The 20,245-nt window shown below is 43.3% G+C and overlaps 1 protein-coding gene across 3 annotated transcripts in view; it reads right to left on the bottom strand.

Moving 5' to 3' along the window:
• Window positions 1-701: 701 nt before the first annotated feature.
• The window catches only part of COMTD1 (catechol-O-methyltransferase domain containing 1), a 120,245-nt gene continuing 100,701 nt past the window's right edge, over window positions 702-20,245 (bottom strand). For 2 of the 3 annotated variants that reach the window (XM_044297900.1, XM_044297898.1), the window contains 2 exons: window positions 8,596-8,732; window positions 7,668-8,513 (listed from right to left, as the gene is read on the bottom strand). In XM_044297900.1, the coding sequence (XP_044153835.1) occupies window positions 8,361-8,513; window positions 8,596-8,732 (290 nt within the window). In that variant the 3' untranslated portion in view covers window positions 7,668-8,360. Of the gene's footprint in view, window positions 964-1,893; window positions 1,937-7,667; window positions 8,514-8,595; window positions 8,733-20,245 lie in introns of those variants that run through there. The other variant, XM_044297899.1, reaches the window with a different exon arrangement.

Raw genomic sequence — 20,245 nt, 5'->3', positions numbered from 1 at the left:
GTAAAGACAAGCAAAATATTCAAAACAGTCAAATACTGCAACAATTTTCACCGTTGCTGTGTCCGTATTCGCAGTGCGGACACTAAGAAATAACAGTCCCAGGAACTATCCCTAACTGACCCTAACTTTCAAGCGGGTGCGCGCCCCCCTTATCCCAGTGGTCCAAGTGGACCTCTTACAGTTTGTGGAAGTGCACGGTGGGGCCCGATGTCGTCCTTTTCCTTTAACCAGCGCAGGATCCGCAACAAAGAAGTCCTCCTCAGCAGGCCGGAAAACCAGATGAATATAATCCAGAATTTTACAGTTACTGTCCGGTACCTCGACAGCACTGTGAGTCTCTTTACTGCTTGGGGCAATCCACTCAGCCCAATGTCGGCTCCACAGGTTAGTTGCTGCACACAGTCCTTTTAACTTGGCTTCACTAAATGCACAGTTTCTTTATACTCCATCCGTCTCTAGACTGAAGTTCACACAGCTTGGCTGCACAGGAAAGTCCTTTAGTATCTCCACACACGTCTTACACAGCATAGAACTTGTTTTCTATCTTGCCAATATGGCAGCCGTTATAGTTCCAGTCTTTCTTCCTCTTTCTTCCTGCTCACACTGAGGCAGGCTGACATCATAAGGGGCGTATAGTAATGTAAAAACTCCAGCAAATAGCGTTGCAAAAAGGAATCTTTTAATAGACATATGCGGCTGTGTATAATTCATGACGTTTCGGCCATACATTAGCCTTCATCAGACTACAGCAAAACAAAAGGAAGAAAAGAAAATAATATGAACACATCTTATATATACATATTTATAAAGTGTGCCATGGCAAGTGACATAGAATGTGGCACATAAGTATAAAGCAGTGATTCAGGTAAAAAACAATAATTAAGGTCCAGAGAATTCTGTAATTTTGTCCAACAATCCGTGTTCAGACATATCCTTGGTGCAGGTAATGTATTCCGATCCCATCTTCAATGAGAACATGTTAAGGAATATAATGTTCATGTGAACAGCAGTCCATAGAATGCTTACAAGTCCGTGGGCATCAGCAGCGTTATAGAAATGGAGCACAGATATTGTCATGATAAAAGATAATTTCAACAGTACTAAGATAAGATATCCCTATGCTGCAATTAAGTACCAGTATATAGATCTAACCTGGATAAAGTGAATTGGCAGTGGATCCATGGATAGATGGAAGGGAACGGAGAAGGGGGAGGGAGAGAGTGAGAGCACAAGGCTGGAGATGAGGTAAGGAGAATACATACTATATAAAGCATGGCTACAGGTCATATATGCAGTTTGTCATAAGTAGACTAGTATTGTCCTACCTTCTGCCGCTTAGGGATGGATGTCCAGGATGTGGGCGTAGTGTGAAATGTGCAGTAGCACTATCTGGGATGCGCCTCTGAGATCCAGGACGCGCGCCCTTATTTGAAGGAGTGTGTCCGGTAATGAGGGTCATGGCGCATGCGCACTGGGTTCCGTTGCGTGTCACGTCTCACTCCTGTTTAGGTAGGATCCGGTATGTCTGGTATGGATGCGCCTCAAGCCTCGCTTGAGGTGTTAGTGTTGCGCATGCGCAGATGGTATAGGTGCGTATCAAGCCTCGCTGTGAGTGTCATTATGAGTGTACGGGATATTTGAAGAGTACAGTATCGCAATACCTGATGTAGGGTAAAATAGGATAGAATGAAAACGGACTAATCTATGGGGGAGAATAAGACATAGAAGATAAAAGATAAAAGGACATAAGGGACATAACTGCGGATAGATGATAATGATATATGACGTATGGACATATAGACAAAAGACATTAGACAGTCATAGGAGATATCAGGAAGATAACCTATAATAACATGAAAACATGGATACTATACCATAACGTGAAAAGGATACTATGGATGACCCAACGTAGTGAAGGGTGGTGCGACTAATTCATCTAAAAAGGAACAACAGAATACATAAGAAAGTGGTGGAGACCATGTTGCCACATACTACTGTTGATATAGATAGGCATATATTAAAATATAGAGGTGTCTAGGTTTCAAAGTAACCGGACGTGGGAGGAGGGTTTTTTTAAGAAACGGATTAAAATTGTCAAATGGGAAGTAAGGAGGGACAACTTGGGTATACACTGCTGGGTATCAAGGTCTGGTATCTGTTATTATGTAACGGTTAGTTCAGATGAGGCTATGTATTTCATAGTCCCTATTTAATCCTTTGGGTTCCAGACTGTCAAGTGTATGAATCCAATATGCTTCCCTCTTTTTCAATAATTTGATTCTATCACCTCCCCTCCTACTGGGTGTCACCTGTTCGATTACTTAATATTTGAGTTGTGAGAGATTGTGGCCTGCTGATTCGAAATGTGCTGGTACCGGAAGTAATAGATTTTTTCGTCTGATATTAGATTTGTGTTGGCATATGCGATCGCGTATTTTTTGGGTTGTTTCCCCTACATATATCTTACCACAGGGACACTTTAATAGGTACACTACAAAATTGGTTTCACATGTAAAGAAACCGCGAATTGGAAAGCTTTTGCCTGACTGTGGGTGATGAAATTGGGGTCCTTTTAATACATTCGAGCACTGGGAGCAATGTATACAGGGAAAAGTTCCTGTCTTTTGTTTCTGTATAAAAGTCTGTCTAGGGATGGTCTTAGTCGGGCCTATATCAGCCTTCACAATTAGGTCCCGTAAATTTTTGGGCCGGCGTGTACAAGGTAGTATAGGGTTTTTAAATTCACTAATATCTGGGTAGGCTTTTTGTAACAGGGGCCAGTGGTTCCTAATGCTATTGATTATTTTGTTAACACTTGGGTGGAAGGTGTGGACAAATGGTATCCTATTGGTTATTCCTGATAGTTTTTTTATTTTGGGTTTAATTGTTTCATGGAGAAGGTGTTGTGGATAGCCACGCGTTAGGAATCGCTGTTTCATTTCCGTTAATCTGATTTGTTGAAGTGGGACTGTTTTGACTATGCGGCGTATCCGTTCAAATTGAGAATGTGGGAGTGACTTTTTTGTATTTATAGAGTGGAAACTGGAGAAGTGTAATAGGCTATTACGGTCTGTTGATTTTCTATATAGATCTGTGGTAAGGGAACCATCTGGAAGTTTGGTAACCATGGTGTCAAGGAAGTTGATGGAATCAGAATGGTAGTGTATAGTAAATTGTAATTCCGGGTGAATAGAATTCAGAAATGTGTGAAATTCCACTAGGGAGTCCAATGTGCCATCCCATATGCAAAAAATATCGTCGATATAACGTTTCCATGTAAGTACTTGTGTAAAAGATGAGTGTGGGTAAACATAGGTCTCTTCAAAATCTGACATATATGAGTTTGCATAAGGGGGCGCCACATTGGACCCCATAGCGGTACCCTGTTGCTGTAGGTAGTAGTTGTCCTGAAATAGGAAGAAATTATAGGAAGATGTGTTCATATTATTTTCTTTTCTTCCTTTTGTTTTGCTGTAGTCTGATGAAGGCTAATGTATGGCCGAAACGTCATGAATTATACACAGCCGCATATGTCTATTAAAAGATTCCTTTTTGCAACGCTATTTGCTGGAGTTTTTACATTACTATTGAAACGGGGTGGGAACCCGACTTCCAGCGGCAAACGGACGGCAGAGTGCCACGAAGTTTTGCTTATACATCATAAGGGGCGTGTCACTTCAACACTTAAATGCTGCCTTAAAGAGCCAGTATCACATTAATACACTTTCTCTATGGTAAACTTCAATGCAAATTGGTCCTATGCTGCCATCTACTGACCAAACGAATACTGCAGGCATTTACATTTATCTGTATTACTGAAATAGCATTATACATAAAATTTTAACACAGTTTACCAGGATAATGAAACTTAGAGACATTACATGACTGTTTCTTACAATCAGGCGCACTAGAGACAACAAACGCACGTTCCTTTCGTTTATATTGTTCTCTTAACAAATGCATCCACGCCAAGCCAATAAATCCGCATGTTGCGCGGGGGCCCTTGCCGGCGGCAATACATGAGCCAACAAAACCCTGCTCTGCTGAACACATCAGTCTCCCCGGCCCACAGTCCAGTGCTTAGCACATGGACCATTCGCCGATGGAGACCCCTGCGCCCAGCAGCTGTGACAGGACATACACGGGAAGATATCCACTCCAATGGTTTACCCTGACACTGAGAGACATGATGACAATGCACAATATATCAAATACACATCCTAATAAAATTTCCACAACAGGAGTCAGAACATGTCCGAGAAATATAATCTCCTGCACCCCAAAAACACATTTTTCCTGTTTAGCAGATAATTGGTTCTCTCTCAACACCTCCAACACCTGTCTAACATGAAACACATGACTCTTAAAATCAGGGTAAACTATCAAAATGTTGTAGAGATATACAATTAATTTTTTTTCCCAAGAACTCCCTAAAAATATAGTTCAAGAAATTTTGGAACACAGCCGGGGCATTGCTGAGTCCAAAAGGCATAACGAGATATTCAAAGTGACCATTCTGGGTATTAAATGCTGTTTTCCATTCGTCCCCCTCCTTGATTCGGATTAAATTGTATGCTCCTCTTAAATTAATCTTAGAAAGCCAGGCCGCCCCTAATACCTGGTTAAATAAATCCGGAATCAATGGGAGGGAGTAAGTATTCCGGATAGTGATCTCATTTAATTTCTGGTAATCTATACAGGGTCTAAGACCACCATCCTTCTTCTTAACAAAGAAAAACCCCGCCCCCATAGGAGAAACCGAGGGTCTAATGTGCCCCTTAATGAGACTCTCGTTAACCTTCCTAGCGGTATTCCCGAGCGTGATTCGGGGTTAATTTTCGCTGCCAGGATCGGTAACACCCGAGTCACGCTTGGGGTAACATTGAAAAGTTGTCAGCAGAGTCCCCTTACCTTCTCCGCTGTGATCGCAAGCGAGAGCGCCGGCCGGCATCTGACTTCCTGGTTCCGTTCTCTACGAGCACCTGCGGCGCATGGGAGCGGAACTGGGCGGGAAGTTCAAAATTATAAAGTGACACACACACATAAAAGAGGTAATACATTGCAGTCTGAGAGGATTGCACTGTATCACCTCAGATCTGACAGTTGATCACTGTAAAGTGCCCCTTGCCTGCCATTTGTGCTTATTTATACATTTCATTATTCTTTATTACATTATTGAATAAAATTGAATAAAATTATTGAATAAAATTAATTAGATTATAATTCATGATTTTGTGTTTCAAACTTTAGTAAGTAAGTAATTAGTTTAGTAAGTAATTACTAAGAATTGCTGGCCTACAATACATAACACTAAATTTCCATGCAAAAAATTGTACCACTTTTGGTACAAAATTCCTGACATAATCATACCGCCAGGGAGGTTAATGTAATCTTCCATGGCCTCACGTTCAGGTTTGGGAAGATTGTAAATACGCCCCTTAGGAAACCTTGCCCCCTTCTCCAGGACTATGGCGCAATCATAAGGTCTATGGGGAGGAAGAGCCTCCGTGGACGACAACGAGAACACATCAGCATACTCCTTTATAACTGCGGGTAATACCTCAGACTCCACAGAGAACCCAACCCGCATTCTAGACAAACACGAGCCGCACTCAGATCCCCAACTCACCAGTTCCCCTCTGGTCCAATCAATCATAGGATTGTGTAATTGGAGCCACGGCATCCCCAATACCACCTCGACTGGTAAGTTCTCTAGGACTAAGAGGGAACATTTCTCTAAGTGGCACACTCCCACAGCTAAGGAAATCTCTGAGGTACATGACCTCACAGTACCCCCCACCAGGGAAGTGGAGTTGATGGCCATAAAATGGATCGGTGTGGGTAAAACAAAAATTGGAATACCCTGTCTAGTAGCATACCCCTGGTCAATAAAGCTGGCCGCTCAGCCCGAATCTATAAAGGCCTGACCCGACGACTTATTAGAACCCAGAGAAATGGTTATAGGAACCAAAAGCTTACTCTTAGTAATAACAGGGAGTACCTGGTCCCTTGGTGGTCTTGTTTTGGAAGCCTTATCAGAAAGGATCCTCTTTGGACACTGATCCAATGGTCAGGATCTCCACAGTAGAAACAGATCCCACATCTGCGGCGCTGATCCCCTCTGGTCATCCCAATTTGCATAGATTCTTCAGAGGAGACCTCAACACCACTCCTGGTGCAACCCTCAGACTGGACCAGTACCTGAGAAGAGAACTGTCGTTCCTGTCGTCTTTCTCTCACACGTCGGTCGAGTCGGACTGCTAGGGTCATAGTCTCCTCAAGAGTCTCAGGGAGCTGATAACTTACTAGTAGGTCTTTTAGATTATCAGATAGGCCTGACCTGAATTGACACTTAAGAGCTGGCTTGTTCCACCCTGAGGGAACACACCACCTTCTAAATTGGGTGCAATACTCCTCCGCAGAGAGGTTGCCTTGAACCAATGCTTTTAGGGCAGTTTCGGCTACCAGGGCCCTGTCTGGTTCATCATACAGGGTACCCAGAGCCTGAAAAAAGAAACTCTACCGTGGTTAAACAACTAGCATCAGGGGGTAAAGAAAAGGCCCACTCCTGGGGATCCCCCTGTAAGCGGGAAATAACAATGCCCACCCGTTGGCTTTCCGACCCGGAAGACAAGGGGCGTAAACTAAGATACAATTTACAGCTCTCCTTAAAGGAGTGAAACTTCCTCCGAACTCCAGAGAAGGGCTCTGGAAGCTTGATCGGTGGCTCCACATGAGGGCTCAAGTTCGGACCAGAGGCCTGAGGAGCAGCGGCGTCTTGTCCTATTTCTAGGGAAAGAATCTTCTCCCATAGCTCTTGCAACATCTGCGTCAGGTTTGACACATGCTCAGTCAGGGTCACTAGAGGATTCATGGTACAGTGGTTTCAGTAGGCCTGTTATTCTGTAACGGTCGCGTACACACACACACAGGGGGAGGGAAGTGACCACTGCGCTCCACCCTTACCCTGGATCTGCCTACTTGCCTCGCGAGTCCTAATGACAGGGGACAACTGGACGGCAATCCCTAGCTTGGAATAAGTGCAGGGATGACAGACAAACAACAGAACGTGAACGGACGGAGTCAATACCAGGAAAGCTACAAAGTACAAATGGAGCAAGCAGAGAATAGTCAGGAGAGTCGTGAAGTACCAAAGGAGTCAGCAGAGGATCGTCAGGAGGAGGCCGGGTCAGAATACCAGGAGAGCAGCAAAGTACACACGGAGCAGGCAGAAGATCGTCAGGCCAGGAAAGACACAATCGCAGGTGGAACCTAAATAACAGGCAATCTGTGGCCAGCAGATTGCCTGTTTAAATAGGGAGCTAGAGGGGTCATGTGACGTGTCTTGCGTCACATGACTCCACACAGACTACACAGCCGAGCACCGAGTGATCAGCTCGGTGCTCAGCCCTAAAACCATTAGCATGAATGCAGATAGATGCACACATAGTATTATCAGGAGCGCGGGTGACGCTGGATGCACTGATGATGCGCACGCACTCCGGACGTGCCCGCCTCCTAGACGGCGCCGTGACAATCAGACGGTGCAAATACACCACCCTAACTGGTAATACCTATATGGACCTTTATTGTATACCGCTGACGATTCGTTCATAAACTTTTAATGGCAATAATAGAGGAAAAGACTGGTGTTCCAGTCTTAGTAATTTGGAGTAAGATATTCAGAATTTATTAAGAGACAAGTTTTGATAAATTTTGGTTCATCTTTGGCTGTTTGCCACAAATCAAAATCGCCAGCTATGGGTAAAACAGATTTCAGCTATAATGTACAACAATTTTCTGGGGTAAACGGATTAAAGGGGGTAGATGCTTATCTAACAGCAAACAGCACTGAGGATTATAACTAATGTAACAAATAATGTTGTATAATTGGTCTGAAAAGGGTTGAGCTTAATGGACCTGTGTTTTTTTTCAACCTTATCCACTTTTTTATTTGTGACCAGCAGAAAATTCCAAAAAGTTACAAATGTGCAAAAGTCCACATGTGTTCAGACTTGATATATTCCCTCCTATTTACTGAAAGTTACTATAGTTTTCTCAAATGTACAGTATACTATTGTTTGTGGTTAATGTGTCTTTAAACATTTAGCAAGCAGAGTACAGTAGTGTTTCCCCAAAATGCCCATTGTTTTATGAAATGTTCCTTTAATTGTCAGCATTTTCATGGGAAAAACTTGCATCATGAAATTGCAGGCACGTTTCTATGTAAAAATCTACTGTATTTACACCATGTTTTGCATTTTATGGTTCCATAATATAGCTGTATCCTTGAGCCTTGGGACTGTAGTATTTTCAGAAGCAATGTACTGATTTTCTTCTTGAGGGGATGGTAAGTGATGCTAAAGCTTAAAACAGAGCATCAGTCCATCAGCAAGAGGTAGTATACTTAGGAAAACACGGGCATCCCTTAAAATGGCTTCATTCATCTGCTGTATGCTTTGTACCTTGTCTGTCATGGAGTTCTTTTTTAGGACTGCTCCGTTGCACAGCACCTGTTAAATAACACATTTCTTCATGGATTACTGTATCAGCTACTAGCCGTATGCTCATTATGCAGACTAGACAGGAACTTACCCCATCTATGGCCAGTACTCCTCTGCTCTTCAACAGACGCAGGCACTTCTCATAACATTTTCTGCAGTTTGTTAGACCATACATATTTATAAAGATTATATCAAATGTCCCCACTTCTCCGGCAGAGAGTAAGCCATCTTTATAGGAAAAAAAAAACAGAGGTCAACAATAAGGCATTTAAAATGAGTGGCATAGCTTGTCTGGTATGCTTGTGTTTATTGTACTTCTAGACTTTCAGGCTGCTTTCACATATGCGTTTTTGCTGTCCGGTTTTGAGATCCGGCATAGGATCTCAAAACCACAGCAAAATGCATCTGTTTGTATAATACAACCCGGCTGCATCTGTTCAGAACAGATCCGGTTGTATTATATCGAAAATGAACATGACTGATCCGGCACTAAAACCATTGTAAGTCAATGAGCTCCGTATCTGTTTTTTTCATGTCTGACACCAGCACCATTGACTTACATGGTTTTTGGTGTTGGATCCAGCATGTTCAGTTTCCCATGCTGCACACAAAAACACTGCTTGCAGCGGTTTTGTGTCTGGCATGGAAACGCAACAAACCGGAACAAAATGCATTCTGGTGCACTGCTTTCTGGTTTGTTCAGTTTTTTCCCCATTAACAGTGAATGGGGACAAAACTGAAGCGTTTTCCTCTGGTTTTGAGATTCTCTGCTAGATCTCAAAACCGGAAAGCAAAACGCAGATGTGAAAGTAGCCTTACTGATAGTTTTTGGTTTAAAATTTGCCAAAATATAATGGTCTCTAAAATGGTTACCTTTACAAGGTATACAGCAGCTTGCACAATTATGAAGATGGCCATCACCTCCAGACCCCCCATAGACTGGTATGTGGACTGCGTATTGTAGTGGACTGCGTATTGTAGCAAGTGCAACACCGCCCCAGCCCTATCCCCATCCCACACCTATCCCCCATTCCAACCTCCCCATTCCCCTTCACAGCCGCCCCATTCCACTTCCCATCCCACTTCCCATACCCCATCCCAGTCCCAAACCCCAGAGCTATTTTCTCACCACTTTTGTCCCTCTCCTCCTCATTACTATCCTCCAACCTCTTTCACCACTCCCTCTACTCTAGCTCGGGAAAGTCCATCTCCTGCCCAATCCTCAACCTTAAATACTCCCTCTGTTGTACTTCCCCCAACACGCACTTATGGCAGAAGAACAGGACAGAGGGGTCCCAAACCGCGTACTGCCCTCCACCCCCACCCATCTACTTCCCCCAGGCCTGTATACAGGCAACTTTAAAAAAGTTTTTAAAAATGTTGTTTTTTTAATATAATTTTTTCAAAATGTTATTTATTCTTAATAAATGTTATTTGTATTGCAAATGTATTTGTTTTTAAACAAGTCGATTCAAAATGGGTTATTTTGGAACCGTTAAAATCTCCCAGTGCTGGCGGAGCAACACAAGCATTTGTCGCTCCTCCAGCATGGGGAGATTATGTTCACAAGGAACATTGTGTAGAAGAGAGGCCTGACATAATCTCCCAGTGCTGATGGAGCAACACAAGTATTTGTCTCTCCTCCAGCGTGGGGAGATTAAGTTGACAAGGAGTAGTGCAGAAGAGGCCTGACATTATATTCCAGCGCTGGCAGAGCAACACACGTATTTGTTGCTACTCCAGTGTGGGGAGATCAATATATGCAACAAGACTCAATGTATGGTTTTAAAACAAGTTTATGAAACAAAATAATTTTACAAAACAGGTGTTGAAAATCAATACACACTACTGTATCCACCCACATAAGTATGCAACAAAACTGCAACAAGAATAAATTCAAATTAGATTAATTTTTCCCCTCACTCATGACAGCACCTATGCGACCAGGACCTCCCATCCAGGATAGGAAACCTGACGAGATAAAAAGGTTCACACCCCACCACACCTCAGTTCAGGTTTCCTGTCCTCATGATAGGAGGTACCTGAGTTCCCTTTAAATCATGGTTCTCACCTCGATGGCTGGGGAAGGTCCGGGTCTACTACATCAGTGATGGGCAAACTGCGGCTCTCCAGTTGTTGTAAAACTACAAATCCCATCATGCCCTGCTGTAGGCTGATAGCTGTAGGCAGACTGGGTATACTGGGAGTTGTAGTTTTACAACAGCTGGAGAGCCGCAGTTTGCCCATCCCTGTACTACACCGTAAAGGGACCTATCCCTGGCAGCATAAGTCTCCTGTTGGAGCCGTCGCCTAAGTCTGCCCTTCATCCTGCCTCCTCCCAAGCATCTTTGAGGAGCCGCTGTTTCCGTGTACAGGCGGCTCCCGGTCCATGGCAGTGGCTGCGCTGTCGGCCCATTTCCAACATAGCGGAATCGGACTCCAAGACGCTCGGCGCATGCACAGACTCGGAGTGGCTTCCGGCGCATAGACGTCATTTCCTTTGGCGGGTCGGAAGCCGGAAGTTCAGCTGCCGTGGATTAGGCACGCCCCCTTTATTTCTTGGGTCATGGGAAGGAGCCGAGGCGCGTTATAGATCCGGTAGCAGGAGAAGGCAGGCAGACGTGGACGCACACAGTGCTGTGCAGGGTCTGCAGCTGCCGCGTATCATGGAGCCAGGTGACACCAGACGAGCCGACCTCGTGGAACCCTTGAGGCCCAGAAGCCCGGTATTAGGCTACTTTCACACTAGCGTTCGGGCGGATCCGTTCTGAACGGATCCGCTCATAATAATGCAGACGGAGGCTCCGTTCAGAACGGATCCGTCTGCATTATTTTTAGCATAGAACAGCTAAGTGTGAAAATAGCCTAGTACGGATCCGTCCAGACTTTCAATGTAAAGTCAATGGGGGACGGATCCGCTTGAAGATTGAGCCACATTGTGGCATCTTCAAACGGATCCGTCCCCATTGACTTACATTGAAAGTCTGGACGGATCCGCACGGATCCGCACGCCTCCGCACGGCCAGGCGGACACCCGAACGCTGCAAGCAGCGTTCAGCTGTCCGCCTGTCCGTGCGGAGGCGAGCGGAGCGGAGGCTGAACGCCGCCAGACTGATGCAGTCTGAGCGGATCCGCCTCCATTCAGACTGCATCAGGGCTGGACGGCTGCGTTCGGGTCCGCTCGTGAGCTCCTTCAAACGGAGCTCACGAGCGGAAACCCGAACGCTAGTGTGAAAGTAGCCTTAGACCTGAGGAGGGGGAAAGATTGACGCTACACCTGGGTGAGACTGACCATCTACTAACCCTCCATTTATTTCTGGGTGTTGGATGCTTTTTTCGTAGGTTGCTAAAGTACCTAAGAAAGCTCCCAGCAAATCCAAACATGGAGAATGTGGAGGATGTAAAGTGCCTCTGTATTCTACATATGTTAAACCACTATGTCAATCGTGTATTGATAAGCTAGTGATGGAAGAATCCCATAGTTTATCAAAATCCATTAGCCCCTTAGTTCGTTCGGAAGTTAAATCTTCCATAAAATCCTTCAAGCGTGGCCGGCAAAAATCACCAGAGAGAAAGGCCTATAACTGGGATTCTGACTCTGAGCCTTCCGGTTCCGGAATAGATGAAGACCTAGAATCAGGCCAAGATTTGTCCTCTGATTATATGTCTTCTGATGAAGATACAGCAGGAAAGTCTCGTTTTTCCTCCAGAAAATGTAGAGCCTTTATTAAAAGCCGGAAAAACTACTATGCAATTTGAGGACATTAAAAGAGACTTAAACTATTGCTGACTAGGCTTTGGGGCGGGGCCCAAAACGCTATAGAGTTTTTTCCATTCACAAGAACATTGAAGCATTAATTAAAAAGGAATGGAAAAATCTGGACAGAATTTTTTTTATTCCAAATTCTGTCAAGCGTAAATACCCGTTTGAGGAATCGGTATCTAACGTATGGGACAGAGTTCCTTCCGTAGATGCTCCGGTAGCCAAGATCGCCAAAAGATCAGACCTTCCCTTTGAAAACCTAGGCTGTTTAGGAGACCCCTTAGACAAAAAGGTGGATGTTTATCTCAGACGATCATGGGAATTTGCCTCGACAAGTCTCAGACCGGCCATTGCGGCCTCGTGGGTATCTAGGTCTTTAAGGTTATGGCTGGGGCAGAATCTCATGTCAGAAACAAAACACCAAAAGAAGATTTACTTTCCTCTCTACCAACCTTCCAGAAGGCGGCAGATTTTTTGGCAGACGCCTCTACAGATGTAGTTTGTTTTTCTGCCAGAGATGCGGCTATGGCAACTGCAGTTGGCGGGCTGTATGGCTTAGGCCTTGGAAAGGGGATCAGGGCTCAAAGTCTAGAATTTGCTCCCATGTGAAGATTCTAGACTGTTCTTGATGACATATTAGAGAGAGCTTCAGACAACAAAAAGAGGTTTCTGGTCCCCCAAAAGAATCCCTTTCTTTAAAGGCAGAGGAGTAAGCAGAGTAATAGAAGTGAAAGAGAAAGATTCTCTAGAAAGTCTGGGGGTTTTCTGTTCAAAACCCAGGACAACAAACCCAAAGACAAATCTCAATTCTCTCTTACACAAGGGATTAGTTTGTCCAGTTCCCATAGCAGAAAGAGGTAAGGTAAAAAAGCCGAATGGTACATTCTAAATCTAAAAAAACTGAACAGATCCCTAGAGTACAAAAAATTCAGAATGGAGACAATAAAATCTCTGGTGAATCTTCTCTTCCAGGGTTGCTGGATGGCAAGTCTGGACCTAGAGGAGGCATACTATTATGTTCCAAGTCATCCTTCCTCCCAAAAGATTTTAAGAATAGCAGTATGGGTTCCGGGGGAGTTATTACGTCTTCAGTACAAAGCTCTTCCCTTCGGTGTGTCACAGGCACCGAGGGTCTTCACCAAGGTTATAGCAGAGGTGGCAGCTTTTCTAAGACAGTCAGGCATTTCTCTAATCCCCTATCTGGACGATTTTCTGTTTCTCAGTCAAGAGAAGGGCTAAAAAAGATATCAAGTTGCTCTGCTCCACTTTAGAAGACATGGGGTGGTTAATCAATTGGAAAAAGTCAAATATGATTCCTTCTCAGATTTGTGTTTTTGGGGATTCAGTTAGATTCTAGTCTACAAAGGAGTTTCCTTCCATCACAAAGAAAGGAGACAATTATAGAATTGATATGGTCAATCTTCCTGTCTTACCGGTGTACTTTCAGAGAAGCGATGGCGGTACTGGAACAAATGACGTTTGCAATCCCGGCATTTTCCACCCCAATCCAGAAGTCCTTCACTTGTCAGCATGGAGGTTGAAAGGGAAATCTGGTTAGGAAGGGGTTTGTCAGTTAAAGTAGTCTCCACAATGCTAAAAAGTAGAAAGGAGGTAACCTCTAAGAAATACATAAAAATTTGGAATGTGTTTTCTACCTTCTTAGGTTGTAGCCCAGATCCTCTTAAGTCTCCAGAAATTCCAAAAATGCTAGAATTTTTACAAGCAGGGCTTGACAGACATCTTAAAGCCTCAACTTTGAAGGTTCAAGCAGCTGCCCTAAGTTACTTTTTTTTATTAGAAGTTAACAGAGCATCCTTAGATCAGATTTTTATCTGCTGCTTCTAGGTCTCAGCCTTCCCTTAGATCCTTGTCCCCTGCCTGGGATCTTAATACAGTTCTTATGGCTCTATCCCAGAAACCGTTTGAACCATTAAGTTACATTTCGATTAAGATTCTCTCTTGTAAATTGGCCTTCCTTCTTGCTATAACCTTGGCCAGAAGGGTATCTGCAATACAAGCTTTTTCTGCATTCCCTCCCTATACTACCATCCTAGAATACAAGGTTATCATCAGGCCTATCCCTTCTTTTCAGCCAAAAGTGGTTTCAGATTTCCACATAAATCAGGATGTGATTCTTCCGTACTTTTTTGCCCTAACCCAGCCGCATTGGCTTCTGACATCCAAGCAATGAAATCTCTCCTCTATTCTACTTCTCCTTGGACGAGAGATGAAAACCTCCCAATTAAGTTCCAGGGAAAGTGTAGGGGCCATAAAGTCTCCTCTAGTGTGATAGCTAGATAGGTTAAGAATGCTATTTCGATGGCCTATTCTTCTCTTGACCTTCCCCCTCCAACGGGGTTTGGGGCTCATTCTAACAGGGCAGTAGCTACCTCCTGGGCAGAAAGGGCTACGGCTTCGTTGGCCTATATCTGTAGAGCGGCTACACTTTTTTCAAACATAGGATACATTACAACTCAGATGTGACCTTTGGAGAAAAGTACTTCAGGCCGTAGTCCCCCTCTAGTTTTTGACTTATATTTTATTCTAAAATGGGTGCCATCATGGGTGAGGGGAAAACAATAATTGCTCTTACCGGTAATTGTTTTTCTTGAAACCCATGATGGCACCCCTATTTTCCCCTCCCTTTTTCGACAAAATAAAACATTTTTTTTAAAAGAATATGATATATATATATATATATATATATATATATATATATATATATCTTAGGTGCAGTGCCTTACGGAAGTTGGGGAGTTGCTAAATTAGTTTTCTCTTTTTGTGCTTTCTTCTTTTCTTGTTGTCGTCACGCCTCCGGAGTTCGGTTTATTATAATCACGAGGTGTGGTGGGGGTGTGAACCCTTTTATCTCGTCAGGTTTCCTGTCCTGGATGGGATGTCCTGGTCGCATGGGTTTCAAGAAAAACAATTACCGGTAATAGCAATTATTGTTTTCCAAAAAAAAAACAAATAACAGAAATAATTTAAATCATTTGGTCCTGCCAGTCCACTCTTCCTGCATCAGAGCAGAAATATTCAGCAAAAGAGTCTCTCATCCTTGAAACTGCTACAATGAAAATTCGCCATTTGGCCACTAGAATGCCGAATGTGCATTCAACCATTCTTCGAGTCCTGGTCAAGCGGTAGTTTAATATGCATTTGCTCCAGTTTAATCTGCGGCTGGAATATGGTTTATTTGAGTTGGTGGTAAATCCAATTGTCTATTGTATAGCCTTCTCCCCATGGAAGAATTTTTAAAGACCATGGAATCATTGGTTTGGCCGTAAGCCCCAACATCGATTGCCACAAAACTGTATATTTTTTGTAGTTAAAATAGTCTGAACCAGTGCCTTGGGGCTTGATTTTAATTTTTTTAATAGTGTTTATTTATAGAAAGCATTTTAACTTTACAAAACTTGTCCAAATCCCAACGGGGTACAGAAACGAAGACAGCCAGACAACAAGTCTGAAGACCCGTACCGTACTCATACAAGAAGTACCTCAGAATAAGTCAATGACAAAATGTTGCTAAACAAATAAGCAGTCCAGTAATACATCATGGCATATTTATGAGTACAGGACCTAATAACCATTCACACACACACTCCTACAACCTGGAGTCCCAGAACCTGGCACCTAAGCTCAAATAGTACCCTGCGTACATAAGTCCCCAAATCTGATCAAATCTGTCAGGATTCCCCCTTGCTGCAAAAGTGAGTTTGTACATCTGCAGGTCAGCATTTATCAGTTGGATCCAAGAACCAAGGGTAGGGGTCTTTGGTGGTTTCCAATGAAAAAGGATTGTTTTCTTCCCATAAAACATAAGTAAACGGAGCAACTTTCTTCCATGTTTAGTAGGATCTATTTCTGACACTAACCCTAATAGGCACACTATAGGAGAGAGTATCCCCGGGAGTCCCAGCTTTGAGGAGATAAAATCACAAATATCACCCCAGAACCTCCGCACAACAGGACAAGTCCATACCATATGATATAAGGATCCTCTCTGCTCTCCACACCTTGTACAAGAAGGGTCTGGGAGCCTACGCATATGATGCAGACGCACTGGAGTGAGATAAACCCTGTGTACCCACTTAAGTTAATACCCGAGCGCTTATTACCGTGTTCTTTCAGACAGAGCTCAGTTCCTCCAGATGAGACGCCTCCAGATCCGGGATATCAACCCTCCAACGCTCGAAGGAGCGACAGAGCGGTGAATCCTGCAATTTCATAATTTCAACATAGAATGATGAAATAGGTTTATAAGGTTGTTTCACCCGGGCCACAGATTCAATGGGGCCACATTTCAAAGACAAAGATAAGGTTTAAATTGGGCCTCACAGGCGTGCCTCAGCTGGAGGTACAGATAGAAACACGTACAGGGCAAATTGTATTCACTATGAAGGCTGTCAAATGAACAGAATACCCCATCCACATACAATTGAGTGAGGTATTTCACACCCCTCTGAGGCCAAAATTCATAATCAGATAAGTGAAGCAGTTCTTGCAGCTGCTTATTGCACCACAATGGTATGTATGGGGACAAAGTATCACATCCCTCACTCTCAGTGTGCGTCACCACAAACTGCTTCCAAGCCATCACCACTGTAGCCATTGCTTTAGTGTAATGCAGGACTGAAGTTTCTCCCTCCCGATATACTAAGTTGGCCAATGCCTCATAGGAGCCCACCAGAGCCGCCTCTAATACCACTGCCGGGTTATTGGCATCTGCCCTGATCCACCAGGAGGCATACACTAATTGGGCAGCGATGTAGTACAAATACATGTCTGGTAGTCTCAACTTCCCCCTGATTATATAAGGCTTTCAAAGACTTCCTAGCAATGCGAGGGGACTGGTGCTTCCACAAAAAAGGGGAAAAAATCTTATCTAAGGAGCTAAAGTGGATATGGGGGATCTTTATAGGAGCTGCTCTGTAAAGATATAGAAGCTTCGGTAACACCGCCATTTTTATCATATTTGCTCTACCTATAAATGTCAGCGGTAAATTTCCCCAAGCTTCGAGTTTACGAGTAATATACTCCATAGTGGGGACTACATTGACCCTATAGAACTGCCTGGGATCCCTGTGTACCTTAGTCCCCAAGTAAACAAAACAATCCACTACCTTCAAACGTGAGGGGGCGTTATATCTGCAGGATCCGTCTCATCTACCAAGCAAAGGCTAGATTTACTCCAATTAACCCTAAGGCCCGAATATTTCCCAAAGCCATCTATGGTATCCAGAAGAGCTTCCAAGGAGGAACCAGTATCTGCCAGATACACCAGAAGATCATCAGTGTAGAGTGAAATCTTTTCCTGTATTCCCGCTATAGACCATACCTCAATCAGTCCCGATCCATTAACTAGTTGAGTAAGGGGCTCCATAACCATGGCAAATAACATAGGTGATAGGGAAAAGCCCTGCCTAGTACCTCTATGGAAACCAAAGGGGCGTGACAAATACCCATTAACACTAACCCTTGCCATAGGGGCCTTGTATAGTAATTGTACCCACCTTATGAAAGACTGAGGGAAGTCCAGACAGCGCAACGTCTCCTATATAAAGTTCCACTCAATCGAGTCGAAAGCCTTCTCATTATCGAGATAAGCAATCGCTCGGGTTCCCGCGTTATCATGTGAGACCTGTAAATTAGTAAATAATCTTCTAAGATTAATATCAGTGGTCTTACCCGGCATAAAACCAAACTGATCGGGATCAATCACGGACAAAATTACATCCCTGAGACGTCTAGCGAGAAGTTTAGCTAGGATTTTCGCATCCACATTCAAAAGGGAGATTGGTCTATAGGAGCTGCATTGATCCGGAGGTTTCCCAGTCTTGTGGATTATCACAATAGTCACCTCCATAAATGACGGGGGAAAACTGTTACACTCAAAAGCGTAGTTGAAGAGTTTCAGACTTCCCCACCATCATGCTTTCTATCTTGGGGCTTGATAATACGGATATGTTTCTCTGCCCCAAGACAGCTGGGAAATTGGCACACCTCCCAAAATTCAAGCGCTGCTGTATCAAGTAAAGAACATTTTCGTAACATGGGGTAGGGAAATATGTCAGATTTGAGCTTTGAACCAGGAAAAGCAACGTTAAAAAATTATACAAAACTAAAATAGAAAATATATACAAATACAATAAAAATTACCTTATGGTAAGCATTAGGCGTTCTGCAGGTGAAAAACTTCGACGGAAAGTGGTGTCCTGTCTTTCAATGCTATGTGACACCCTTTGCATATGAAATTGTGATCTGATCCTTGAAAATTTAAATACCGGATGACAACGGATTACATATTTCCGTCAGGTATTTTTGGCAATGGACTAATAGAGATGGGGGAGGGGGGAATATCCGTTTGTATGCAGTTTGATGGATCCGGCAGGCATTTCTGGCAATGGAACTGCCTGCCGGAATCCAACAACACTAATGTGAAAGTACCCTTGATACTTAACACAGTTTAGTATCATCTGCAAAAAATGATATTTTTCTATGCAACTCCTCTACAAGATCATTAATAACTATATTGAAGAGAATAGGACCCAAAACTGACCCCTGTGGTACCCTACTAGTAGTGACAGTGACCCAATCAAAGTTTGTACTGTTAATCGGCACCCTCTGTTTTCTATCACTGGGTCAGTTACGTACCCACTTGCACACATTTTCTTCCAGTGGCATAATATCAAATAATTTGGAGGAGTCAAGATATATCACATCACAACAACTCACCCTGGTCCAGTTTAGAACTTACCACCTCATAGAAACTGATTAGATTAGTTTTACAGCATTAATCTAGCACTAAACCAGTGCAAGTATGTCGTTATATGCTTATTTTCATTGAGATACTCCAGGATAGCATCTCTTAGAAAGCCTTCAAACAGGTAACCAACACAGAAGTTAGACTTCCGGGCTCTGTTTTTGACCCCTTTTTGAATATTGGCACCACATTTGCTAAACACCAAGCCTGTGGAACAGACCCTGTCATTAGAGAGTACTTAAATGCTATGTACACCTTCAGAGGCAATTTTTGTTTATGATTGGATTTTAGTCATTTTTGGCTAAAAATCATATTTTCAATTAGCCTTTATTAAAGATATTGAGCCGTTCTGTCACAAAGGGTAACTCTTTTTTTGTGTGACTGGTACTTTCACTTTGTGCCGGTCATCTAATAAACTTTATCTCTAAACTAGAGGTCATAAACACTTTATTTAAGCCACATTCTTATCAGTAAGATACAGTATCTCACAAAAGTAAGTACACCCCTAATTTTTTAAAACATTTATTATATATTTTAATGGGACAACACTAAAGATATGACACTTTGATAGAATGTAAAGTAGTCAGTGTACAGCTTGTATAACAGTGTAAATTTGGTCTGCCCTCAAAATAACTCAACAAAAGTGAGTACACCCCTAAGTGAAAATGGCCAAATTGTGCCTAGTGTCAATATTTTGTGTGGCCACCATTATTTTCCAGCACTGCCTTAACTTTCTTAGGCATGGAGTTCACAGGTTGCTACTGGAATCCTCTTTTACTCCTCCATGATGACATCATGGAGCTAGTGGATATCCTCCACCTTCCATTTGGCAGCTGTTTTGGGGTGTTGCCCCTCATCAGTGTGGAGTAGGATTCTGGGTAATCGGGAGCAATGCCTTGGAGACTATTCAAACACAACAATAGCTGATCTTAGGGAGACCAGCTACAGAAAACACTATGGAGCCTCATTTAAGAGTCTCAGCACAGAAATCCAAAGTGCAAAGCTCCCTGGGAAACAGTAATATGGTGGATTTGGTGATCTCTGTAATGGGGACACCCCTTTGCTTGTTTTTTCTTCCTTTGAGGGATATCTGGCTTTCACTGTGTTGAAGACCCATAACTGGGGCTCCATAGTTATTTTGCATATTACTGTTTCCCAGGGAGCTTTGCACTTTGGATTGCTGTGTTGAGACTCTTAAATGAGGCTCCACAG

The sequence above is a fragment of the Bufo gargarizans genome, chromosome 6, assembly GCF_014858855.1.
Source record: "Bufo gargarizans isolate SCDJY-AF-19 chromosome 6, ASM1485885v1, whole genome shotgun sequence".
Classification (NCBI taxonomy): Eukaryota; Metazoa; Chordata; class Amphibia; order Anura; family Bufonidae; genus Bufo; species Bufo gargarizans.
This window is presented reverse-complemented; position numbering and strand designations above follow the sequence as displayed.